This window comes from Microcaecilia unicolor, chromosome 2 (genome assembly GCF_901765095.1).
Source record: "Microcaecilia unicolor chromosome 2, aMicUni1.1, whole genome shotgun sequence".
NCBI classification, from domain to species: Eukaryota; Metazoa; Chordata; class Amphibia; order Gymnophiona; family Siphonopidae; genus Microcaecilia; species Microcaecilia unicolor.
This window is the reverse complement of record NC_044032.1, coordinates 402,079,349-402,106,828: the sequence shown is the minus strand read 5'-3', so window position 1 is coordinate 402,106,828 and position 27,480 is coordinate 402,079,349. Positions and strand designations below refer to the sequence as shown.

At 47.8% G+C, this 27,480-nt stretch overlaps 1 protein-coding gene across 1 annotated transcript in view; it reads right to left on the bottom strand.

The window, feature by feature from the left end:
- GRSF1 (G-rich RNA sequence binding factor 1) overlaps positions 1–27,480 on the bottom strand; it is a 98,521-nt gene that overhangs the window by 51,659 nt on the left and 19,382 nt on the right. The window contains exon 5 of the mRNA XM_030190636.1: positions 25,411–25,549. Within this exon, the coding sequence (XP_030046496.1) occupies positions 25,411–25,549 (139 nt within the window). The remainder of the gene's footprint in view (positions 1–25,410; positions 25,550–27,480) is intronic.

Below are 27,480 nucleotides of genomic sequence, written 5' to 3'. Positions count from 1 at the left end.
TATGCGGCACTTAGGGGACTGGTTGTTGGACAGGCAAGACTATATGCCCAGGCAGTTAGAAAGGGAATTTTTTCATCCATATCATTTATATTTTTTATTACAGGGTCCGAGGCAAGCGTTACCAGGGACATTTAAGAATAGTCTGTTGTTGGGACCCCTGAAGGGGGCCTGGAAGGATCTAACTAGAACTTGGGGATTATCAGCGGTGAATATGGACCTCATGCCACTGCAGGGTAACCCATTATTTTCCCCTGGCTCAGAGAACCCAGTATTTTGTAGTTGGGCCTCATTGGGCATTACACGATTGGAACATGTTCTGGGTACAAGAGGAGGGTTACTGAGTTTGGGTGCATTGGGGGTAGGGATCGATATCAGACATGAATTTGCGTATCAGCAATTGGAGCATTATGTGCGGACCCTCAACATCGAACAGCTGAATAGTGGGCATGGGAGAAAGCTCAGAGAGTTCTACAACGCAGTCCCGGGGGACAGGCTTACAATTTCGGGAATATACCGGATTTTGTGGGAGAAAGGATTAGTAAAGGACGTGAGTGCAATTGAGGCACGCTGGGCACACGATTTGCAGAGACCCCAATTCCACCTAGACTATAAAAAGTTGGTGGCCCGTGTCCCGGCCATATCGATCAATGCAGCTCTCAGAGAAAGCGAATGCTACATACCTGTAGAAGGTATTCTCCGAGGACAGCAGGCTGATTGTTCTCACTGATGGGTGATGTCCACGGCAGCCCCTCCAATCGGAACACTTTCTAGCAAAGTCCTTTGCTAGTCCTCGCGCGCCGATGCGCATGCGCGGCCGTCTTCCCGCCCGAACCGGCTCGTGCCGGCCAGTCTCATATGTAGCAAGACAAAGAGAAGGGAAGACACAACTCCAAAGGGGAGGCGGGCGGGTTTGTGAGAACAATCAGCCTGCTGTCCTCGGAGAATACCTTCTACAGGTATGTAGCATTCGCTTTCTCCGAGGACAAGCAGGCTGCTTGTTCTCACTGATGGGGTATCCCTAGCCCCCAGGCTCACTCAAAACAACAACCATGGTCAATTGGGCCTCGCAACGGCGAGGACATTACTAAGATTGACCTAAAAAATTTACCAACTAACTGAGAGTGCAGCCTGGAACAGAACAAACATGGGCCTAGGGGGGTGGAGTTGGATTCTAAACCCCGAACAGATTCTGAAGCACTGACTGCCCGAACCGACTGTCGCGTCGGGTATCCTGCTGCAGGCAGTAATGAGATGTGAATGTGTGGACAGATGACCACGTCGCAGCTTTGCAAATCTCTTCAATAGTGGCTGACTTCAAGTGGGCTACCGACGCTGCCATGGCTCTAACATTATGAGCCATGACATGACCCTCAAGAGCCAGCCCAGCCTGGGCGTAAGTGAAGGAAATGCAATCTGCTAGCCAATTGGATATGGTGCGTTTCCCTACAGCCACTCCCCTCCTGTTGGGATCAAAAGAAACAAACAACTGGGCGGACTGTCTGTTACTACTACTACTATTTAGCATTTCTATAGCGCTACAAGGCATACGCAGCGCTGCACAAACATAGAAGAAAGACAGTCCCTGCTCAAAGAGCTTACAATCTAATAGACAAAAAATAAATAAAGTAAGCAAATCAAATCAATTAATGTGAACGGGAAGGAAGAGAGGAGGGTAGGTGGAGGCGAGTGGTTACGAGTCAAAAGCAATGTTAAAGAGGTGGGCTTTCAGTCTAGATTTAAAGGTGGCCAAGGATGGGGCAAGACGTAGGGGCTCAGGAAGTTTATTCCAGGCGTAGGGTGCAGCGAGACAGAAGGCGCGAAGTCTGGAGTTGGCAGTAGTGGAGAAGGGAACAGATAAGAAGGATTTATCCATGGAGCGGAGTGCACAGGAAGGGGTGTAGGGAAGGACGAGTGTGGAGAGATACTGGGGAGCAGCAGAGTGAATACATTTATAGGTTAGTAGAAGAAGTTTGAACAGGATGCGAAAACGGATAGGGAGCCAGTGAAGGGTCTTGAGGAGAGGGGTAGTATGAGTAAAGCGACCCTGGCAGAAGATGAGACGGGCAGCAGAGTTTTGAACCGACTGCAGAGGGGAGAGGTGACTAAGTGGGAGGCCAGCAAGAAGCAGATTGCAGTAGTCTAAACGAGAGGTGACAAGGGTGTGGATGAGGGTTTTGGTAGAGTGCTCGGAAAGAAAGGGGCGGATTTTACGGATGTTGTAAAGAAAGAAACGACAGGTCTTGGCGGTCTGCTGGATATGAGCAGAGAAGGAGAGAGAAGAGTCAAAGATGACCCCAAGGTTTCGAGCTGAGGAGACAGGGAGAATGAGAGAGCCATCAACAGAAATAGAAAACGGGGGGAGCGGGGAGGTGGGTTTGGGGGGGAAAATGAGAAGCTCGGTCTTGGTCATATTTAATTTCAGGTGGCGTTGAGACATCCAGGCAGCAATGTCAGACAAGCACGCTGAAACTTTGGTTTGGATGCAAGGTGAGATATCAGGGGTGGAAAGGTAGATTTGGAAGTCATCACCATAGAGATGGTAGGAAAAGCCATGGGATGAGATTAATGAACCAAGGGAAGAAGTGTAGATAGAAAAGAGGAGGGGACCAAGAACAGAACCCTGAGGTACGCTGACAGGCAGAAGGATAGAAGTAGAAGAGGATCCACCAGAGTGAACACTAAAGGTGCGGAGGGAGAGGTAGGAAGAAAACCAGGAAAGGACAGAGCCCTGGAATCCAAGTGAGGACAGGGTATCGAGAAGTATGCTGTGATCGACAGTGTCAAAAGCAGCGGAAAGATCAAGAAGAATGAGGATGGAATATTGACCTCTGGATTTAGCCAGTAATAGGTCATTGGAGACTTTAGTAAGCACAGTTTCGGTTGAGTGGAGAGGGCGAAAACCAGATTGTAATGGGTCAAGAATAGCATGTTGGGCTGTGTCCGCTCCAGATAGAAGGCCAATGCTCTCTTGCAGTCCAATGTGTGCAGCTGACGTTCAGCAGGGCAGGAATGAGAACGGGGAAAGAATGTTGGCAAGACAATTGACTGGTTCAGATGGAACTCCGACACAACCTTTGGCAAGAACTTAGGGTGAGTGCGGAGGACTACTCTGTTATGATGAAATTTGGTGTAAGGGGCCTGGGCTACCAGGGCCTGAAGCTCACTGACTCTATGAGCTGAAGTAACTGCCACCAAGAAAATGACCTTCCAGGTCAAGTACTTCAGATGGCAGGAGTTCAGTGGCTCAAAAGGAGGTTTCATCAGCTGGGTGAGAACGACATTGAGATCCCATGACACTGTAGGAGGCTTGACAGGGGGCTTTGACAAAAGCAAACCTCTCATGAAGCGAACAACTAAAGGCTGTCCTGAGATCGGCTTACCTTCCACACGGTAATGGTATGCACTGATTGCGCTAAGGTGAACCCTTACCGAGTTGGTCTTGAGACCAGACTCAGACAAGTGCAGAAGGTATTCAAGCAGGGTCTGTGTAGGACAACAGCGAGGATCTAGGGCCTTGCTGTCACACCAGACGGCAAACCTCCTCCATAGAAAGAAGTAACTCCTCTTAGTGGAATCTTTCCTGGAAGCAAGCAAGATGCGGGAGACACCCTCTGACAGACCCAAAGAGGCAAAGTCTACGCTCTCAACATCCAGGCCGTGAGAGCCAGGGACCGGAGGTTGGGATGCAGAAGCGCCCCTTCGTCCTGCGTGATGAGGGTCGGAAAACACTCCAATCTCCACGGTTCTTCGGAGGACAACTCCAGAAGAAGAGGGAACCAGATCTGACGCGGCCAAAAAGGAGCAATCAGAATCATGGTGCCTCGGTCTTGCTTGAGTTTCAACAAAGTCTTCCCCACCAGCGGTATGGGAGGATAAGCATACAGTAGACCCTCCCCCCAGTCCAGGAGGAAGGCATCCGATGCCAGTCTGCCGTGGGCCTGAAGCCTGGAACAGAACTGAGGGACTTTGTGGTTGGCTCGAGATGCGAACAAATCTACCAAGGGGGTGCCCCACACCTGGAAGATCTGTCGCACTACACGGGAATTGAGCGACCACTCGTGAGGTTGCATAATCCTGCTCAACCTGTCGGCCAGACTGTTGTTTACGCCTGCCAGATATGTGGCTTGGAGCACCATGCCGTGACGGCGAGCCCAAAGCCACATGCTGATGGCTTCCTGACACAGGGGGCGAGATCCGGTGCCCCCCTGCTTGTTGACGTAGTACATGGCAACCTGGTTGTCTGTCTGAATTTGGATAATTTGGTGGGACAGCCGATCTCTGAAAGCCTTCAGAGCGTTCCAGATCGCTCGTAACTCCAGAAGATTGATCTGCAGATCGCGTTCCTGGAGGGACCAGCTTCCTTGGGTGTGAAGCCCATCGACATGAGCTCCCCATCCCAGGAGAGACGCATCCGTGGTCAGCACTTTTTGTGGCTGAGGAATTTGGAAAGGACGTCCCAGAGTCAAATTGGACCAAATTGTCCACCAATACAGGGATTCGAGAAAACTCGTGGGCAGGTGGATCACGTCCTCTAGATCCACAGCAGCCTGAAACCACTGGGAAGCTAGGGTCCATTGAGCAGATCTCATGTGAAGGCGGGCCATGGGAGTCACATGAACTGTGGAGGCCATGTGGCCCAGCAATCTCAACATCTGCCGAGCTGTAATCTGCTGGGACGCTCGCACCCGCGAGACGAGGGACAACAAGTTGTTGGCTCTCGCCTCTGGGAGATAGGTGCGAGCCGTCCGAGAATCCAGCAGAGCTCCTATGAATTCGAGTTTCTGCACTGGGAGAAGATGGGACTTTGGGTAATTTATCACAAACCCCAGTAGCTCCAGGAGGCGAATAGTCATCTGCATGGACTGCAGGGCTCCTGCCTCGGATGTGTTCTTCACCAGCCAATCGTCGAGATATGGGAACACGTGTACCCCCAGTCTGCGAAGTGCCGCTGCTACTACAGCCAAGCACTTCGTGAACACTCTGGGTGCAGAGGCGAGCCCAAAGGGTAGCACACAGTACTGGAAGTGACGTGTGCCCAGCTGAAATCGCAGATACTGTCTGTGAGCTGGCAGTATCGGGATGTGCGTGTAGGCGTCCTTCAAGTCCAGAGAGCATAGCCAATCGTTTTCCTGAATCAAGGGGAGAAGGGTGCCCAGGGAAAGCATCCTGAACTTTTCTTTGACCAGATATTTGTTCAGGGCCCTTAGGTCTAGGATGGGACGCATCCCCCCCGTTTTCTTTTCCACAAGGAAGTACCTGGAATAGAATCCCAGCCCTTCTTGCCCGGATGGCACGGGCTCGACCGCATTGGCGCTGAGAAGGGCGGAGAGTTCCTCTGCAAGTACCTGCTTGTGCTGGAAGCTGTAAGACTGAGCTCCCGGTGGATAATTTGGAGGTTTTGAGGCCAAATTGAGGGTGTATCCTTGCCGGACTATTTGGAGAACCCACTGATCGGAGGTTATAAGAGGCCACCTTTGGTGAAAAGCTTTCAACCTCCCTCCGACTGGCAGGTCGCCCGGCACTGACACTTGGATGTTGGCTATGCTCTGCTGGAGCCAGTCAAAAGCTCGTCCCTTGCTTTTGCTGGGGAGCCGAGGGGCCTTGCTGAGGCGCACGCTGCTGACGAGAGCGAGCGCGCTGGGGCTTAGCCTGGGCCGCAGGCTGTCGAGAAGGAGGATTGTACCTACGCTTGCCAGAAGAGTAGGGAACAGTCTTCCTTCCCCCGAAAAATCTTCTACCTGTAGAGGTCGATGCTGAAGGCTGCCGGCGGGAGAACTTGTCGAATGCGGTGTCCCGCTGGTGGAGCTGCTCTACCACCTGCTCAACTTTTTCTCCAAAAATATTATCCGCACGGCAAGGCGAGTCCGCAATCCGCTGCTGGATTCTATTCTCCAGGTCGGAGGCACGCAGCCATGAGAGTCTGCGCATCACCACACCTTGAGCAGCGGCCCTGGACGCAACATCAAAGGTGTCATACACCCCTCTGGCCAGGAATTTTCTGCACGCCTTCAGCTGCCTGACCACCTCCTGAAATGGCTTGGCTTGCTCAGGGGGGAGCTTGTCCACCAAGCCCGCCAACTGCCGCACATTGTTCCGCATGTGTATGCTCGTGTAGAGCTGGTAGGACTGAATCTTGGCCACGAGCATAGAAGAATGGTAGGCCTTCCTCCCAAAGGAGTCCAAGGTTCTAGAGTCCTTGCCCGGGGGCGCCGAAGCATGTTCCCTAGAAATCTTGGCCTTCTTTAGGGCCAAATCCACAACTCCAGAGTCATGAGGCAACTGAGTGCGCATCAGCTCTGGGTCCCCATGGATCCGGTACTGGGACTCAATCTTCTTGGGAATGTGGGGATTAGTTAAAGGCTTGGTCCAGTTCGCCAGCAATGTCTTTTTGAGGACATGGTGCATGGGTACTGTGGACGCTTCCTTAGGTGGAGAAGGATAGTCCAGGAGCTCAAACATTTCAGCCCTGGGCTCGTCCTCCACAACCACCGGGAAGGGGATGGCCGTAGACATCTCCCGGACAAAGGAAGCGAAAGACAGGCTCTCAGGAGGAGAAAGCTGTCTTTCAGGAGAGGGAGTGGGATCGGAAGGAAGACCCTCAGACTCCTCGTCAGAGAAATATCTGATGTCTCCTTCGTCTTCCCACGAGGCCTCACCATCGGTGTCAGACACAAGTTCACGGACCTGTGTCTGCAACCGTGCCCGACTCGACTCCGTGGAACCACGACCACGGTGGGAGCGTCGAGAGGTAGACTCCCTCGCCCGCACCGGCGAAGCTCCCTCCGCAGACGTAGTCGGGAAGCCTTCCTGGGAGGCTACCGCAGTCGGTACCGCAAGCGGCACCGATGTCGGAGACCTCACCCCGGACAATGGGCCAGCCGGCGTCTCGCTCGACGGTACCGGTGGCGCAAGCACCTCTGGTACCAGAGGGGAAGGGCGCAACAGCTCCCCCAGGATCTCTGGGAGAACGGCCCGGAGGCTCTCGTGCAGAGCGGCTGTAGAAAAAGACATGGAAGCCGATGCAGGAGTCGATGTCAGAACCTGTTCCGGGCGTGGAGGCTGTTCTGGGCTGTCCAAAGGGGAGCGCATCGACACCTCTTGAACAGAGGGCGAGCGGTCCTCTCGGTGCCGATGCTTACTGGGTGCCGACTCCCTCGGCGACCCAGAGCTCTCGGTGCCAACACGGGAAGGGGACCGGTGACGATGCTTCTTCGATTTTTTGGAGCGAAGCACGTCACCGGAGCTTCCCGGCACCGACGAGGAGGACGTAGAATCCAGCCGTCTCTTCCTCGGGGCCGAGGCCGAAGAGGGTCGGTCTCGGGGGGGCTGTACCGCAGGAGCCCTCAGGGTAGGGGGAGACCCACCCGAAAGCTCACCGCCACCAGCAGGGGAATGGACAGCCCTCACCTGCACTCCAGACGAAGCACCACCGTCCGACATCAGCAGACTAGGAGGTCTCGATGCCACCGACACCGACGCAGCCTTCCGATGTCGCCCCGATGCAGAGGGCCGATGCCTCGATGCACTCGGGGGCGAGGATGAAGGTCCAGGCGCAGACAACGTCGAGGCAGTCGATACTCCCGGTGCTGATGCCGACGAAGAGCCCCAGAACAAAATGTTCTACTGGGCTAACCTTGCTACCTGAGTCCGCTTTTGTAAAAGGGAACACAGACTACAGGCCTGAGGGCGGTGCCCAGCCCCCAGACACTGAAGACACGACGCGTGCCTGTCAGTGAGCGAGATTACCCGGGTTTGTTTTTTTGTTTTTCAAAGAACAAAGTCGGGCGCGAACGGCGAAACACGACCGTACCGAGCGCAGACAAAAGAAGACTGGCCGGCACGAGCCGGTTCGGGCGGGAAGACGGCCACGCATGCGCGGTGTGCATCGGCGCGCGAGGACTAGCAAAGGACTTTGCTAGAAAGTGTTCCGATTGGAGGGGCTGCCGTGGACGTCACCCATCAGTGAGAACAAGCAGCCTGCTTGTCCTCGGAGAATGCCATTATAGAATTTTGTATAGAGCATATATGTCCAAGGCCCAAGTATTCAAGATGGGGGGAGTGCCAGACCCCCTATGCTCTAAGTGCCAACAGACAGAGGGGATATTCTTTCATTACCTCTGGGGCTGTCCCCTAGTGCAGAACTATTGGAGGCAGATCTTTAAATATCTGGAGGGACTATTTCTAAGCTAGGATTACCATGTCCCCTTCAGGGATATTATTAGACAAATTTGAATTATTTGGCTATCAACGAAAGGGTGCCCGGCTTTTTATACATAAAGCCTGTATCCTAGGTAAAAAGTTGATCTTGAATAGGTGGCTTAGCGTTGATCCTCCAGATTTTTGGTATTGGAGAAATCAACTCCATGATCTTTTGCTGCATGAGCGTTGGGCGATGGGACCCTCCCCAAAGGCAAGAGAGAGATTTATGAGAATCTGGCGGGGGTATATACAATCATTGTCGGCTAGGGCACGAAGTTTAGTATTAAATGGTATGTAACGAAGGAAAGAAGGAGAAGAGCAGGTAGTGTTGTTTTTTTTTTCTTCTCTTGGGGGAGGGGCGGAAGGTGGGATCGGTAAGGGAGTAGGGGGCAGGGAGAGAAGTCTGGTATGTTAGGGTAGGGTGTGGTAGAGGGCAGTAGGGGCTGTTTAATTTTTGTGTGGGGCGGGCATGTTTTGATGGGACAGTTAAGTGGAATGTTCGCATTATAAAGATACTGATTCTGTGCAGTTCACAGCAATTCATGCAATAGGGTATTGTCTACTTCTCGGAGGTGGCCAAAGTCCAGGTTTTGATGACAATGATCTACAGAAAGGAGAGGGGGAAAGTCTCCTCAAATGTATAGGTCTCAGAACACTGGTTTATTTCTGTCTAGTGGCATGTATTGCTTATGCTTAACGAGGTGTAGAGTTCATGAAAGTTTCTTTGCATTCGCAGTAGTTATTGGGGGAGGGGGGAGAGCGGGGATTATGATAAGGCAAGCACAAAGTATGTATGAGCAGCGTATTCGGGAGATATCAATGTTATAGTGGATATTCATGTTGCAAAACAGTGCTGGCTATGGGGATCTGGTTGTAAGGGGGGGGGGGGGGGGAATGATAAAATCATTGATGATAAAAGATATGGATGCGTATACCCAAATGCATTGTATTTTTCCAAGGTTACGTTATTGGTTTTGTTAATAATGTTGAATCATCAATAAAAATTGTTTAAACCTTAAAGAGACTGATAATGCCCTACTTATCCCCCTCAATGTCTTCTTCAATAGGGGCACTAAGGTTTCCCTCAAACAAATTTATGGGATTTCTAAGATCAACATAGGGATCCCGCAATTAAAGGCCCCTTCAGCCAAAATGGCCTTCTTAGGAGGCCCTTGCTCCAGGGCCATCTGATCCAGAAGAGAAGCTATCCAGCATGGAAAAATCCACCCCAAGCTTCTGCAGAGAGCAGAAAGCTTGGAACATCACTTTAGAATAATTTGGCTCAAAGGAGCTCCACGGGGATATCTGTGCCACTTGAATATTGCTCTGTCCTGTGAGGAGCTGAACACCCACCCCACTAAAATCCCAGGGCACATGATACCTGATACAGTCATTGCACATGCTGCCTCCAACAGTCACCAGCAGCTTTTACACTAGTCTTAATGGTACAATATACCTGCCTCTGAGGCATTCCCCATATTACTGCCATCAGCTGGTGCTGCACAGCCCACAGATATTAAGCTACACTGTTCCACTATTCCTTATCTTTTTTTCTTTCCTCAAACCTTATTTGCAGTGACCAAAACAAAATTGCCAAATCTTCCCTACAGAAGGGGAGAGTCAGATGAAATGAGGGGGGCCCTCAACTCTATGGCAGACTGAGAGCAGGCTTTCCAGGAGAGACTGCTGCCTTGAAGGGGGGGGGGGTGTATAAATCTGTGGTTAATAAGATGGTGGACCACTGTGTAACTTTTGCCTTGAAGGGGAAGGAGGTGTATAAATCTGTGGTCAATAAGATGGTGGACCACTGTGTAACTTTTAAGATGACTGCCTTTTTTTTCTGTGGAGCAGAGTTTGCCCAACTTTGTAAAACAGCAAGGTAAGGTAAGACAGTATTTCAGTAGAATCTTATCTTAATATAGCAACAGGGAGGGGTGAAGGAGGAGGTTAAGCCCTAGGACTATTCTGTGCAAAGATTTATGGTTGGAGGTCCTGAGACTAGTTTTGCTGGAACAAGTAAATCAAATGTGTTTAGATAAGGAAGCCATAAGCAGAGGCAGCAGACTGAGAATCGTCACGTACACATAGTTAGAAAAAGGTGTGAAAGGAATAGTTTATCACTATATAACCAGGAATCTTGCTAGCACTGCGTTTTGCTTCAGGCTGGTAAATTCCTCCACAGGAACATAGAAAGGAAAAAGACTATTTGTACGTACTATTTATGAATTGTAACTGGCAAAGCAGCAATAGATGTCTATTTTTCTATTTGTAATAAATAAGCTTCTATGATAAATTTATGATTGGCTAATGGTGTATCTCTTCCTGTGTTCTTTAATCCAAATTATTTTATCCAGGGAATAAATGTCTGAAAGTTTACCTTGCATCCTGTCTGATAAGAAGTCATAGATATAAGGCTAAACACAGCCAAGGAGTTTTTCTCCAAGCAAGAAATTCTCTAAGGCTGAAGTGTAGTCCCCTCCCAAGGGGCAGGAGTTGGGATTACAGGTGAGGAGGGCATCATTATCAACCTTCAACAGTGGATCCAAACCGTGGTTCTTTCACAACTCAGCCAGGGGAAAAGCAGTCCTCAGATCATTGCCCTGGGAGACAGAGATAGCCAGCCACAACAGCTCACCACATATTGCCCAACTACAGCAGAACGAGCATACTTCTTATACAGAGATGTCGTCACAGTGAAACTTTCTTGATCTGTCTCCTTCTGACAGAAGGATGAATTAAACCCAAGGTCCAAACTTGTTGAACTGGACAATAAGGAAGATTGTTTTTCTGCTAGCTCTGGAGTAGTGCTGTCCGATTCAGTCAACAATTTTCCATTCCATACAATTCGATTCTTTCAAAATAATTGGTTTTTCGATTCAATTTGATTCGATTTAACGTGATTGACATAGTGAGGCCCACATGCTAATATTATAACACACAGGGTTAAAAAAAAAAGTTTTTAAAAAAACAGGCAGCAGCAATTGAACAAAGGTAAACTTTAGTGTGAGCACGCCATGCAGTCTTACACTATGTGAAAAGTGAAGTTTGGTCAAGTCCTACATCTTCCAGTTTTTATTAAGAAAAATCATTTTGTCCACTTTGGCTGGCTTCACACAACTGCGTCTTGCAACTATCATTTGTCAAGAAGCAGAAAAATTTCTTTCTGAGGGTACAGAGGTGGCTGGCGTACACAGAAACATACCGTTCTCCAGATGCAATTGTTGTGGCTTCCTCAAAAGCTTGCAAAACTTAAACGAGTTTTTGAGCAAGATCGTCGTCACATTCGGAAGGTGCACCTTTCTTTGTGATTTTATTGCTGCTGCTAAAAGCTATACCAATGGGTTGCTTGCCCTGAGCATGTTCAAAACAGAATAATCCATTTGTGTATCTAAAGGTAAAAGTCTTCAAAACAGATGAAGATGTGATTCCATGTGCCCCAATGAAAGCAGAGTTTAATTCTACTTCCATTTAATTTCAATATAATCCATCATCTTTATGTGCGACATTAACCTCTGTGAAGACGCGTGGACCGACCTTCTCTCAGTTGGACAAGATTTTTTGCCAGGTCCCAGAGCAGGCCAATAAGCTTGCAGTTTGGTATGCCTTAGGTAGGGAGCAGAAGGAGGCATCTTTTTTTCCTGGCTTAGCCAAGTGGTGGTGGGAGCAGTTGGGGGAAGAGGTTACAGTGGAAATGCTTTTAAAATACTATGCGTGTGCATTCAAAGCGACTCCCAGTGCAAACTTACAAGAAATGCAGTTTAAGCTGTTACATGGTGCCTTTATAACAAGGGAGAAGGGGAAGCAAATGGGGCTTTGGGAGGATAATACATGTGTGCGCACGCTTGTTCATACTTTTCTGGAATGCATGAAACTGCGTACCTTTTGGGTGGGTGTGTTGGAGGTACTAGAGCGCATGCTAGACATTCCAGTTGAATGGTCCTATAGGGTGCTGCTATTGGGAGATGAGTCTCATTTAAGCAAGCAGGGGTTGTCTCCCTCCCAGGTGTGCTTTGTGTGTATGGTGCTACTGCTGGCTAGGAAAACTATACTAGTGAATTGGATTGCGGAAGAGCCACCGACTGTACATCACTGGATGGTAAAGATGACACAGATGGCTTGTTGAGAGAGGGAACGAATTAAGTCCTTTGGGCAGAAGAGCGGCCAGGCATACAGATCTCTGTGGCAGCTTTATGTAGTGTTGTATTTGGGGCCTCAACTTTCTCCAGGAGTGGGTGGATGGGGGCAGGGGGGGGGAAGTGGGAGATGACTGTTTGGGGAGATTGAAAAATAAAATAAGGTTAGAATTTATAGTGAGTAAAGAGTAGTCTGTTGTTTGTCTGGATTGAATGCTACAGTGGTGGAAATAAGTATTTGATCCCTTGCTGATTTTGTAAGTTTGCCCACTGACAAAGACATGAGCAGCCCATAATTGAAGGGTAGGTTATTGGTAACAGTGAGAGATAGCACATCACAAATTAAATCCGGAAAATCACATTGTGGAAAGTATATGAATTTATTTGCATTCTGCAGAGGGAAATAAGTATTTAATCCCTCTGGCAAACAAGACCTAATACTTGGTGGCAAAATCCTTGTTGGCAAGCACAGCGGTCAGACGTCTTCTGTAGTTGATGATGAGGTTTGCACACATGTCAGGAGGAATTTTGGTCCACTCCTCTTTGCAGATCATCTCTAAATCATTAAGAGTTCTGGGCTATCGCTTGGCAACTCGCAGCTTCAGCTCCCTCCATAAGTTTTCAATGGGATTAAGGTCTGGTGACTGGCTAGGCCACTCCATGACCCTAATGTGCTTCTTCCTGAGCCACTCCTTTGTTGCCTTGGCTGTATGTTTTGGGTCATTGTCGTGCTGGAAGACCCAGCCACGACCCATTTTTTTTTTTAATTTATAGAAGTCTTTATTAATTGTCATTTAGACAAAGCAAGCCAAGAACAGTACATAACATTTCACACCATATCAAATCTGCAGTAAATGTAACAAAGTACCAGATAGAAACAAGAAGAACAGCACTATCCCATCATCCAATTATACTTCAGAATTTAACAGTTTTTTGAAAAAATTATTTAACCCCTCTCTGGAACCTTACAGCTTCCTTATTCTCCCCCCCTCCCCTCCCTCCCCTACCTCCCTCTCCTCCCCCCTCCCCCCCTTGCATTTCAATTAAGTAATTATCCAGAACAAGCGTTCAAAAAAGGTTTCCATATTTTATCCCACTTAGGCAGGGTTTTCTTTTTAACTGCTGTCAATCGCTCCATCTCACATATATAATGCACTTTTGTAATCCAACCCACCAATGAGGGTACTAGCGGAGATTTCCAACTTCTGGCCAGGTTTATACGAGCTGCCTGTAAGGCCCCTCTCACCATATACCATTGGCTACTTGTTAAGCCCGTGGGTCTCTGGCCCAATAAGAAGATTAAAGGATGCCACTGCACAGATCTGCCCACCCAGGCCTGAAGGCGAGACCGGACTCCCCTCCAGTATGCTACTGCTTTAGGACAGGTCCACCAAATGTGGCCCATTGTCCCCTCTCCTCCACAGTTTCTCCAACAACTCGCTGTGACCTTAGGGAACATCTGGTGCAATCGTTGCGGAGTAAGATACCACCTATAAAATACCTTAAGCGAGTTTTCCTTAACAGCCACTGCTATAGTGGATTTCAAAATACCCTTCTCCAATTGCAACCACTCCTTTTCAGGTAAAGTGAAATTTAGCTCCTGCTCCCATCTTCTACGATGCAAGTGGGATGGTTTTAATTGTGTCCCCAAATAGCCATAAAGACGAGATATCAATCCACGTGTACTGCGAGAGTCCACACACACTTCTTCCAAGGGATGGACCTCCCTCCTTCGGCACTCCACATATGCCGGTTCTTTCAAAAAGTGTATCAATTGCCCATAGGCATAATGTTCACAGGTATGAAGCCTATAGTCCGCCACCAATGTCTCAAAGGGCACCAACTTTTCACCTATATATAGTTGACCTAACATTTCCACACCCGAGGTAGCCCATTTACGAAAAGCCGTATTCCCCATTCCCGGGCCAAACATAGGATTGTCAACAATCGGGGCCAACCCCGACACAAGAGGTCGGCGCTCTTGGAACATTCGGTCCCAATAGTAGAATGTAGCCTGTAACATCGGCGGAAATCGTTCAACCTGTCCCCTATATTTAGCCGGTAGCCACATCAGGTGCCCCAGTCTACGAGAGCCAATCAAGTCTTGTTCAAGATGGACCCATAACTTATGATCTGCCCTTCGGAACCATTCCACAGCCGATCTAGCCTGCGCTGCACAATAATACCAGTACAGGTTAGGCACTCCAAGACCTCCCTCTCGCTTACTTCTATACAAGAATGCTCTTGGCAAGCGTGGTCGTTTCTGGTGCCAAACAAAGCGAATCAGGCCATCCTGAAGCTTAGATATGAATGCCCTGGGGACCCGCAGCGGCAGCACCTGGAATAAGTATAGCAGACGGGGTAATATATTCATTTTAAGTGCAGCTATGCGTCCCAACCAGGACAATTCCAACGAATCCCATCTGTCTAAATCCCTCAGGACCTCTTTCTGAAGAGCTGGGTAGTTAACAGCAAAGAGGTCCGCTAGGTTCCCAGGGATCTGTACCCCCAAGTATCTAATGTCTCGGTCAGTCCACTTAAATGCAAAGGAGGCCCTCAACGCCTCCATACGCTCCTGCGATATCCCCACTGCTAATCCCACAGACTTCCCCGCATTGAGTTTATAGCCAGATACCCTAGAGTAGGTTCCTATCTCTTTCATTAAGTTTGGAAGGGAAACCACTGGATTAGTTAAGGACAGGAGCACATCATCCGCAAATAGAGCAATCTTATATTCCTTATCCCTCACCCGCACTCCAGATATATCTACATTCTCCCGAATGGCAGCCGCCAGGGGCTCCATCGCCAAAGCGAACAGCAGAGGCGACAGGGGACATCCCTGACGAGTGCCACGGCCCAGTTCAAACATTTGCGAATTACCACCATTCACTCTTACACAGGCCCGAGGCGAGGTGTATAGTGCCTGAATCCATGTTCTAAAATAAGGACCAATTCCCACTCTATTCAAAACCTTATCCAGATACCCCCAGTGGACTCGATCGAAGGCCTTCTCCGCATCCAATCCCAGTAAAACCACTGGCAAGGCCCTCGACCGAGCCACAAAGAGCAAATCCAGTGTTCTACGGATGTTGTCCAGGGCCTGTCTGTTTGCTACAAAACCAACTTGGTCGGGGTGCACCAGGCTAGGCAGCATATCACCCAATCGATTTGCCAGGGTCTTGGCCAATATTTTTACGTCGGTATTGAGAATCGAGATGGGGCGGTAAGAGGCGCATTCCGTATTATCTTTCTCTGGCTTTGGTATCACCGCCACCCATGCTTCCATCATCGATGGCGGGAAAGGCGCACCCTCACGTACCGAATTAACAACCAACGTCAAATAGGGTGCCAATTCTCCCCCAAAAAGCTTAAAAAACTCATTAGTAAATCCGTCTAATCCCGGTACTTTCCCCGTTGGGAGTGCTTTAATAACTCGAATTACTTCCTTCACTGTCACCGGGGCTTCCAACACTTTTTTCTGAGAGTCAGTCAGCGCCGACATACCCAGGTCTGCCAAATATTGGTCAATGGCTTCAGTCTGTACAGCAGCATCCTCCTTATAAAGGTTCTCATAGAAGTGGGCAAACCGCTCTCTAATCTTATCTGATGTGTGCAGCATGGAACCCCTAGCATCTTTCATTCTCAGGATGTGTCTATCTGTCCTCATTTTCCTTAATTTAGTGGCCAGCAACCTGCCTGGTTTATTTGTAAATTCATAATGAACTTGTCGCAGGCGTGCATTTACAAACTGCAAAGTCTCATCATGTAAAGCTGCGAGCTCCAATCTTATTGCTTGCAGTTTGCGGAAGTCAGCCACTGAGCCATGGGCTCTATACCTGTCTTCCAGGGCGCCTAACCGCTCCATGCACTGAGCTAATCTTACTTTATGGGTTCTAGATCTTTGGGTTGCACATTTTATGAAATAACCTCTAGATACAGCCTTAAATGCATCCCACACTATACCCAGTGTTGGCCCTGAATCCAGGTTGATATCAAAGTACTCCTTCAACACAGAACGAAAGTTAGTTACAATTTCTGGGTCCTGTAGTAGACAGTTGTTAAAAGTCCACCTTCTATCACGCGTCTCTTCCTTCAATGAAGTAATTATTGTCCACACAGGGGCGTGGTCTGAAATTGTCGTATGTCCTATGTATGATCCCCCCCCCTCTTCTGAGAAGCCCTTATCCAAAAAAATATAATCCAGTCGGGAGTGAGAGAAATGCACATGTGAATGAAATGTATAATCTCTTCCCCCCGAGTGGTCAAGTCTCCATACATCATACAGTCCCATAGTCGTTACAAACTTCCCCAGGGCTTTGGAGATTCTACAATCGTTAGGGGAAGGTGCAGTGGTCTTATCCAACCTAGGCTGCATAGTAGCATTAAAGTCCCCCGCCACTATCACCTTACCCCGAGCAAACTTCTGCAACTCCTTCTGAAGGTGTAGGAAAAATCTCTCCTGTCGTTCATTGGGAGCATAGACACTCGCCAGCGTATATTCCTTAGTATCCAGCTTAACATGCAAGAATAGAAAACGACCCTCAGCATCCCTCTTGGAGTGCAGAAGTTGCATCTGTACATTTTTGTGGAACATTATAGCCACTCCCCTTTTCTTAACACCTTTCACATCAGAAGCATAAAAGATTTTTGGGTATTGCATAGAGGTCAGCAAATGTTCATGCTTTTTATGTAAATGAGTTTCTTGTAAGAATACCACTTGAGGACCCATTAACTGCAATTCCTTAAATAAGGAATGTCTTTTAAATGGGGTATTTAAACCTTTGATGTTATATGTGAGAATTTTAAAGTCAACCATCTACCTCACTCTTTGTGGAACACTCGCTGGACAAATAAATTTTTTGCTGCTCCCCTATTTCCCTTGACCCCCTTCTCTCCCCTTGATCTGTCTGTCTGTTATTTACCCACTCCCTCCCTCCCACATTTCCCCACCTCCCTAACATCCCCCCACCAAACAGCGCATTGCGCCACTGTATGGGATAGCAGAGGAACAATGACCCCGGAACCAAATGCATACCCCTCAAACCCTCCAACCCCCCTCCCCCTCCCACCTCTAATTTAATCTTTACATTATCCTTCTGCTTTCATAACTCACAAAACATATAAATTTGAGCAAGTCAAGCATCCTTTGCATATTAACTGCCTTCCAAGTTTTATCCAACCATATCAAACTACCAGTCTCAAGTTTGGCTGCTCGCTGCATTCTCCACTCTCTCCCACTTTTGGAACCTTTTCTTGGTAGAGGGAGCCATCGCCACCGGTAAGGTTTCTTTAAGAGCTAAACCTGCCTCATGCAGGTATTTCCACGCAGCTTCCACCGAACGGCAGCGGAGCTGTTCCCCTTTAAGGGTAAAACAGATTGCAAAGGGAAAAGTCCATCGGTATGCAATTTTCTCTTTCACCAAAATCTCAATTACTGGCTTCATTGCTCGCCTCTGAGTTAAAGTAAACAATGAGAGGTCTTGGAAGATATAAACTCGAGAGTCCTTATGTTGTAGAACCGGGTTCTGACGAGCTCTCTGCCATAGCTGATCTTTAACCGCATAGGTGGAAAAACGTACTACAATGTCTCTTGGTTTATTATCCCTGGGTTTACCCAAAGCTCTGTGTGCACGTTCTATTCCCAGCATGTCCGCATCAAAGGTCTCGCCCATGAGTTGCTCGCATAAGGCCCGCACTATGGCTGGAACGTTCTCTTTGTCGCCATTTTCAGGCACTCCTCGAAATCGAAGATTCTGGCGTCGTCCGCGATTTTCTATATCATCGAGTTTGTATTTCAAATCTTCAGCTTGTGCAGCTAATTTAGCCACATTCACCTCCATGCTCTCATGTTTTTCCGCTTGTTCGTCGACTCGCTCTTCGAGCGTTTCCACTCTGCCTCCAAGTTCTCTCAGGTCAGCGCTGAGCGCGTCCACGTGCTCCAGGATCTCGTCCTTAGAGGCGCGAATCTCTGCCCTTATAGCCTCCAAACACTTTGTTAAGTCCTGCGGGTTCTTAAATTTAGCTGCACGCTCACTTCGTCCTACTTGTGAGGAGCCGGAATCAGACCCCGATGACTCCCGCGCGGCAGGGGAAGCATGGCGCGAGGAGCCCCGCGCTGACTTTCGGACTGCCGTCCGTTCGCTGTCTCGTGGGACCGCTGATGTTTTCTTACTCATTTTGTCCCTCAAGGTGCAGGTAAGTCTCCGGGAGTCTTGCAAATGTAGTTTTGAAGGAAAATATAGCGCTTTTTGCTATAGAAAGGTGGGAAGGTTCGGGAGCTAGTAGCTTAAGCGGCCATTCAGCCCCGTGACGTCACTTCCTCTCGCCACGACCCATTTTTAAGGCCCTGGCGGAGGGAAGGAGGTTGTCACTCAGAATTGTACGGTACATGGCCCCATCCATTCTCCCATTGATGCGGTGAAGTAGTCCTGTGCCCTTAGCAGAGAAACACCCCCAAAACATAACATTTCCACCTCCATGCTTGACAGTGGGGACGGTGTTCTTTGGGTCATAGGCAGCATTTCTCTTCCTCCAAACACGGCGAGTTGAGTTCATGCCAAAGAGCTCAATTTTTGTCTCATCTGACCACAGCACCTTCTCCCAATCACTCTCGGCATCATCCAGGTGTTCACTGGCAAACTTCAGACGGGCCGTCACATGTGCCTTCCGGAGCAGGGGGACCTTGCGGGCACTGCAGGATTGCAATCCGTTATGTCGTAATGTGTTACCAATGGTTTTCGTGGTGACAGTGGTCCCAGCTGCCTTGAGATCATTGACAAGTTCCCCCCTTGTAGTTGTAGGCTGATTTCTAACCTTCCTCATGATCAAGGATACCCCACGAGGTGAGATTTTGCGTGGAGCCCCAGATCTTTGTCGATTGACAGTCATTTTGTACTTCTTCCATTTTCTTACTATGGCACCAACAGTTGTCTCCTTCTCGCCCAGCGTCTTACTGATGGTTTTGTAGCCCATTCCAGCCTTGTGCAGGTGTATGATCTTGTCCCTGACATCCTTAGACAGCTCCTTGCTCTTGGCCATTTTGTAGAGGTTAGAGTCTGACTGATTCACTGAGTCTGTGGACAGGTGTCTTTCATACAGGTGACCATTGCCGACAGCTGTCTGTCATGCAGGTAACGAGTTGATTTGGAGCATCTACCTGGTCTGTAGGGGCCAGATCTCTTACTGGTTGGTGGGGGATCAAATACTTATTTCCCTCTGCAGAATGCAAATAAATTCATATACTTTCCACAATGTGATTTTCCGGATTTAATTTGTGATGTGCTATCTCTCACTGTTACCAATAACCTACCCTTCAATTATGGGCTGCTCATGTCTTTGTCAGTGGGCAAACTTACAAAATCAGCAAGGGATCAAATACTTATTTCCACCACTGTATATCGGCTGCCCCGACTTGATTTCTTGTCTTTCCTGTTGTAAAAAATTTTGACTGGGGAGGGAAACCCCCTCAGTTATCTTGTTTTAAATTTGAGTTCCTAGTTCTTGGATCATTAATGTGGACAAACAAATGCATATTTTCTTTACCTGATTGTTTTTTTCAATATTGTATATTTCTTTAAATTCTAATTTATGTATATGACATAAATGAAATGTTCAACTGAATAAATAAAAAAAAGAAAAAAAAAAGAAAAAGAAAATAAGGTGGCTAGGACGTTTGCAATGTTATATGTTTATGTCTTTGTTTGCTTAAGGCAGCAGGCGGGGATTCTGAATATATACGGCCGATGTACGATCACACTTTGTATTTGTATTCTCACTTTATGGTGGCTATATATATGCTGTGTTGGAATGTATGTGTCCTACACCTCAATAAAAATATTTTCAAAAAAAATAAACAAATAAAAATAAAGCAAAAAAAAAGATCATAAGGTGATATATTTTCATTGCACTAACTTAATACATATTTTGATTAGCTTTCAAAAACCATAACCTCTTTCCTCAGGCCAGGATGGTATAATGCTTTATGATATACTGTCCTGACCTGAGGAAGGTGGTTTTGGCCTCTGAAAGCTGGTCAAAAAATATATTAAGTTGGTCCAATAAAGAAGTATCCATTAAAAAGAAAAAAATATTAACTTTTGGAGTAGACTAAGAACCTCTTTTACTAAACCACACTAGCGATTCCCGGCGCGGCAAATGAAAGAAAGCCCATTCAATTCCAATGGACTTCCTCTCATTTGCCACATGGGAATTGCTTGCAAAGCTTTGTAAAAGAAGTCCTAATGTGGCTACCAAACTAATTTAATCTGAATTACAAATAAAATTCTTTTTTCTACCTTTCTTGTCTAACCATTTAGTTTCCCTGGTTTCTGCTTTCTTCAGTCTTCTCTCTTGCCAGGGTTTTCTGTCCATTTCTCCTTTTTTCTCTCTCCTGTATTCTACACTTCCTCCACTACATTCATCTCTGACACTCATCTTTCTCTTTCAGCTTTCTTCTATTTTTCTGTCCCTCTATCCATTTCAATTTTATTTTTACTATCCAGTCTTCAAGCTCTCTTTTTTTCACTGAATCTACCTACATTTCTCCATATGTTTCACTCACTCAAGCCCATCCATTCCCCTTTCGCTTATTCCCCAGTCGTTCATTAACTCTTTGCTCTTTCCCTTTGTCATATAACATCTCCTCTCTGTTTCTTTCTCTCCCCTTCACTATGCATCTCCTCTTAGTATCTCTTTCTCTTCCCCACCTGAATGCCATGCAGCATCTCCACTCTCTTTCTCTCCCTGAATCTTTCTCTCACTTCCACATATCCAGCATTGCCCCATATCTCTCTCTTCCCCATCCATCAATGCTCTGTCTCTCTTCCCCCATCCATCATTGCTCTCTCATCCCATCCACCATCTCCCTGTATCTCTCTCTTCCTCTCTATCCAAAATCATCCTTCGCTCTCTCTCTCTCTCCTCCCCAATACAGCATCACCCTGACTCTCTTCCCGCCCCCCCCCACCCAGCATCATTCTGTCTCCCTTTCATCCCATCCACCATCACCCTGTCTCTCATCCCCATCCAGCATCATCCCATCTCTGCTTCTATCATTATCCTGTCTCTTGCTCTCCCTTCCACAGCCCTCACTCTATATCTCCCCCCAGCATCAATATCACTTCTCATCCTACATTACTCTCTCTCTCTGCTGGCCCACCCAGCATTATGCAGTCTGTCTCCCCCCTCAAATCAAGTATCACCCCACCTCTCTGTCTACCTTTACTCTCTCTCTCTCTCTCTGCTACCCCATCCTGCATAGTGCACTCTGTCTCTCTCAACCCCCTCCCCCAATCAAGTATCACCCCATATCTCTCTCTACCTTTACTCTCTCTCTCTGCTACCCTATCTAGCATAGTGTAGTCTCTGTCTCTCCCCGCCCCCCCCCCCCCCCCATCAAGTATCACCCCATCTCTCTCGGATCAAGCACAACTTCATTACTGAATCTCTTATCCCTTCCCCCTTATCCAACATGGCCCTTTTTGCCTGTCTCTTCATCCCAACATCCAGCGTCATCCCCTTTGTCTCTTCCCCTTTCTCTCCCGATCATCTTCTTTTACAGCGTTCAAGTTCGACGGAAGAGCAGTGCAATATTAACAGTAAAAACAAAGTGAAAGCATGCGGGGGGCCATTTTCCTGCATGCAAGCGCCACCAACCTCAGCAAAAGCAACAACAGCTTCCAGAACAGCAGCAACATCAGGGTTGGGAGCTGGACGGCCACAGCTCTGTGAGGAGGGCCCAAAACACGGACAAGCACAAGCACGGAGGGAGGGAGGCGTAGGGAAAAACAAAACACCACATGGGCTTACCACAGCCAATACCTGCACGACTCCCCTGCAGTCAGCCAATAAGATTGCGCTTGGGCGCTTGATCACAGCGTATTAACAGCGTGTCCAGAGGAAAAGGGGTGTGTGTGCCTATTCCCGACTTGACGAAAACAAAACACCCCATGGGCTTGCCACAGCCAATACCTGCACGCCTCTCCTGCAGTCAGACAATAAGATTGCGCTTGGGTGCTTGATCACAGCGTATCAACAGCGTGTCCAGAGGAAAAGGGGTGTGTGTGCCTATTCCCAACTTGACGACTGAGTTGGCAGAGCCTTCAGAGAACTGGATGAACCACGAGTAGGAAAGTAGGGTAAGGTCAGAGGGGGCGTGACCGGCAGAGCAGAGCAGCAGTGGTGCACGCAGGAAAATGGTCCCGCGCACTTTCACTTTGTTCTGCTCTGCCGCAGAACTTGAAAGCTGTAAAAGATGATCAGGAGAGAGATGAGAAAGAGAGGCAAGAGAAGAGTGTGGGTCTGCAGCAAAAATAGGCGCCGTTTTTATCAATCTGTTTGGGGGAGCAGTCACTCCCCGTGCACCCCCTAGCTATGCAACTGGTCCACTCCTGCCTATTAAACCTCCTTGCTTGGCTTGACAGCCAGTCCCACCCCCTGATGTCAGTTCCTGTTCCTGCTGTGCACCAAGAGACTTTATTACCTGTGTCAAGTTTATCTTCTCACTGCTGCTGTTTCTCACTGCAGCTGCAGTGGCTTGGGTGACAGCGTGAGGGGAAAAAGGGAGGGAATGCGGTGACGGAGGGAGGGAAGCAGCGGCTTGGGTGACAGCGGGTGGGAAGGAAGGAGGTAGGGAAATCCTGAATCAGGACTCCCGATTTTTTCCCAAAACAAATCGATTTGAATTGGTTCATCCAAAACGAATCAACACATCGATTCAAATCAAGAATTGGACAGCACTACTCTAGAGTACGCATCAGGACTGAAGGCAGAAAGAAAACCAGTAATGAATGAGGTTATAATATGGGTCTTTTTCATCACATACTCTTTCATTACCTGAATACCCAGCAGCGCGTGCAGCGGTTTGACGAGACCACGCGATCTTTTTCACAACAGTCTTTTTCAAGGTCAGTATCACAGCGCTATTCAAATTAGCCTCTTTATATTCACGTCTCTTATCCATTTTTCCTTTCCATCACATTTTCCCAGTAATTTTGTGTAAGCACTACAAATTACATTCATGGTTATATCTACTTTTTATTTTTCCACTTATGCATTATTACGTTGCCAAGAGGGTAGCTCTGACTTTTTCATGTTCACTACTGCCCCTGGTTGACTATATCTCTACACATATTCTTTGTTTCTTTGTTTTTTGCTTTCCTTTTGGCTTTTCCCTCACCGTTTTTTTGTTTTCTGTGCTTCCCTCCTTTTTTGTGGATACACCCTCATCTGCTTATTTTTAACAGACTAACATGCCATTGTTTGAAGAACCATCTTTATCATCATCCAGTTATATTCTGTGCAAGAGGTCAGTACTTCTTTCAACTACTCACAATATTGTATACATATTTTATTACATTTTATCAAGAGTTCCACCACTCTTTCAATCTATGCTTCATATTCCTTGATAGACTGTTGTGACATCTTCAAAGAATTTTTCATCATCACTCTTCTGCAACATCCTGCACAGCAGGTTAGTGCCATTAATAAGCACAATACTAATTAATTGTTCTTCATTAAGAACTCATTTATTTTTAATTGTCTGGTCTTCACATTCATCATTGCCTAATCAAAATTTGCCATTTTTTCCTAAATAATCTCAGACTTTAACAATTTGGTTTTGCATTATGTCAATCAGTAATATCTTCTTCTATTTACAATATATCCTTACTATATGGTTTCCTCATATCCTATATAATAATTCTCACCTCCAACGTTCTATGCTTGGGACCGTGGCTCCCTGGCTGCAAGTGGTCTGCGAGGCAGACACGCACGGACGTCACTGACGTCAACACAGCTGATTCCAAGGCAAGGGGAGGAGTAGGGAAACGCGCAGCGTGTTTCCCTACTCCTCCTACTGCCTCGGAATCAGCTGTCACCCCCCCCCCCCGCGCTACGGCCCCCTCGAAACCCACCCCCTCCCGCGAACCTGTCGATCCCCCCCGGAACGCCGAAAACCGCACCCCCCCCCTCCCGCCGCTGTTGTGCACTACCTTCGGGTGGGTTCCTCAATCATCTTCTCAGAAAGTTTAACTCCGTGCGTCTGACGTCAGACGCACGCAGAGGAACTTCCAGACAAGATGATTGAAGAACCTACGGGAAGGGAAGAACAACACGGCGGTGGTGGCGGCAGTTTTCGCTCGCACGGGGGGGGATGACAGGTTCGCGGAAGGGGGAGGTTCGAGGGGGCCGTAGCACTGGGGGGGGGGGGGGTGACCCGTTTCCTTGCCTACAGAAATGGGCCTTTTTTACTAGTTAATTTTATAATTTCATCATTGTTTTTTTAGAAAGATTCTTTTATCAATATACTGACATGTATTTCATCATTGTTCATAAGTTTAAATATGCCTGTGACTTAAACATTTCTTGTCCTCATATTTTATATAATCGTTATATATTTAACTTCATCATTTGCTGTTTATTAGCAAAACGCATTTCAAACAATTTCCTTTTATCACTTAACTTTAGACAACTCCATACAATTATCATAAACAATTGTTTAAAATTATAATCTATTATCTTTTATTTTCAATTTTTTTTTATTTATGTACATTGTATACATTTATTACTGTTCATTGTTTTTATCTATCTAGAAATGTATGTAAACCATATATATCCACACATATTTTATTATTGCTACAAGTCCACATATGCATGTGTTTTATATAATTTTTGTTTTTAGAACTGTCATACACATTTTTTCTACAGTTATAGTTTTATTACCTTTTATATTCTTTTAAATATATTCACTTTTCCAACTTAATTGTGTGCATTGCATACGGTTATCTTTATTTTCATTTTTTATTATATATAAATGTATGTTTTTATAGACTCCTGATGCAGGCCTGACGGCCGAAACATGACGCTGTGTCGAGTCTTCAAACCTCCAATAAACTTTTAATTAAAGAACATCTTTCAGTTTCTGGTATCCTTGGTCGCTCTCCCACTTTTTTGTGCTTTGTTGTCTTTACCGTGGGCCGTTTAAGTTCTCTGCTTTCCAGCGGATTTCGTCTCTTATAATATGGGACAGACATGTATACATAACCCAGTGTGTAATAAATCTAGCCAGTATAATACATACCTGCTCCCAATCTCCTCCCTGTGTTTCAAAAGTGCCTTGGCTGCCATGTCTAGTGATGTAAACTGGACAAAGGCTATTCCCGTTTTTCTCCCATAGTGGTCAAAAAGAAACGTAATCCCCTCATTGGTTATCTCCAAGCCTTCAAAAAGGAGAGAGTTCAGAAACATATTTACATAATGATCTAGGAATATAAAACAAACAGTAGGTGATCCTTTGCCACTACACCCCCACTACAGCTACAGGTATCTTTACTGGAAAAATGTTTACTCAGCAAAATACACCACTCTGAAAACACACAAGTGTGCTAGCTCAGTTGTCTGGCAAACCAAAGTTTTGATAGTCTCCGCCTCTGAGGGAAAACAAGGGTTCTGTTCATTACAAAGCAGCCATCCCTAATAAGCAACCAGAATCAGAATCCCTCTCGCTCCTCCATGATGGCCAATAGAGAAAATCTCAAACTAATCTTCCCAAGCTTGGTTACTTCCACAGCATTCGAGACTAAATGGTCTTACTCTGAATAGTAAACTAGCCACCAAAGCCTTCAAAGGACAACTTTTAAAACTATTTAACTAGGTAAATACTGATTTGCCTAGGTAAATGGCCTGGCAGAAAGCTTCCTTTCTTGGGCTACCTAATAGTAACTGCTTTGAATTTTCAAAAGCTATTAATTTTTTACTAGTAAAAGAGGCCCGTTTCCAACAGAAAGGAAACGGGCGCTAGCAAGGAAACGGGCGCTAGCAAGGTTCCAGGGCCCCTCCGAGTTCCATGCCCCCTACCTGCCTCCCTCCGAGTTCCACACCCCCCCTACCTGCCTCCCTCCGTGTCCTCCGAGTTCCAGGCACCCCTCCCCTTCGAGTTCCAGGACCCGCCCCTCCCCCCTCCTCCCCACTGCTCTTCGAGATTCAGGACCTGCCCCTCTCCCCCCCTGAATTCCAGGATGTGCCCCTCCCCCCCCCCCCCAGTTCCAGGATCGGCCCTCGCCTTCCGGTTCAGTACCAGGACCAGCCCTCGCCTTCCAGTTCAGTACCAGGACCGGCCCCCATCTCCCGGTCAAGTTCCATGATCCCCTCCCCCCCTCTCGTCCCATGCCCCCTCCCCCCCTCGTCCCGTGCCCCCTCCCCCCCTCGTCCCGTGACCTCCTCCCCCCCTCTCGTCCCATGCCCTCCTGCCCACCTCTCTCATCCCGTGCCTTCCGAGTTGCATGCACCCACTGTCGTCCGAGTTGCACAACCCCGCGCCTCCCTTCCTCTCTGTGGCCTCTGAGTGGAAGCAGGACGTGTGCAGCTGCCCCTCCCATTCATAAGTGCCAGCTGTTCTGTAAAACCTTTTACCTCATGGTCCGCCCGCAACAGTGAAGTCCAGCAGGCACAGAACAGCGCTTCAGATTGCCTTTGCTTTCACATCTGTTTCAGCTGTGCCTCTGGTCCCACCCTCATTTCATGTTTGCAGAAGGGCGGGACCAGAGGCACAGCTGAAACAGAAGCGAAAGCAAAGGCAGTGTGGAGCGCCATGCTGTGCCTGCTCGACTTGACTGTTGCCGGTGGACCAGGAGGTAAAAAGTTTTAAAGAACAGCCGGCACTTACGAAGCGGAGGGGCAGCTGCACACGCCCTGCTAGCACTCGGAGGCCACAGAGAGAGGGAGGGAGGCTCAGGGTGGTGGAACTCAGAGGACGGGGGGGGGGGGGGGGGGAGTGGAAGGAGGGAGGGAGGTAGAGGGGGGCATGGAACTCGGGGCGGTAGAACTTGGAGGACAGGGGGGCCGTGGAACTCAGAGGAGCAATTCAATCTGTACTCACCCCCAGTGGCTGGTGCTGGATTCCCTTCCCTCTCACTTCCCGTTGGTCCGCCCTGTGACGTCATCCCCAGGGCGGACCAATGGGAACTGTGTTACGAACCCAGGCATCCAGACGGAGGTGCAAATTATTATATAGGATGCTTTATGGAATGTTGGAAAAGATTTATAGAAAAGGGCCTCTGTCCAGCCATCCATCTGTAGATACAGTAATTTCCCCCCAAAAAGGAAAGAAACTCACAAAATTTGCTATGGAGAAAGAAAACATTATTTTCTC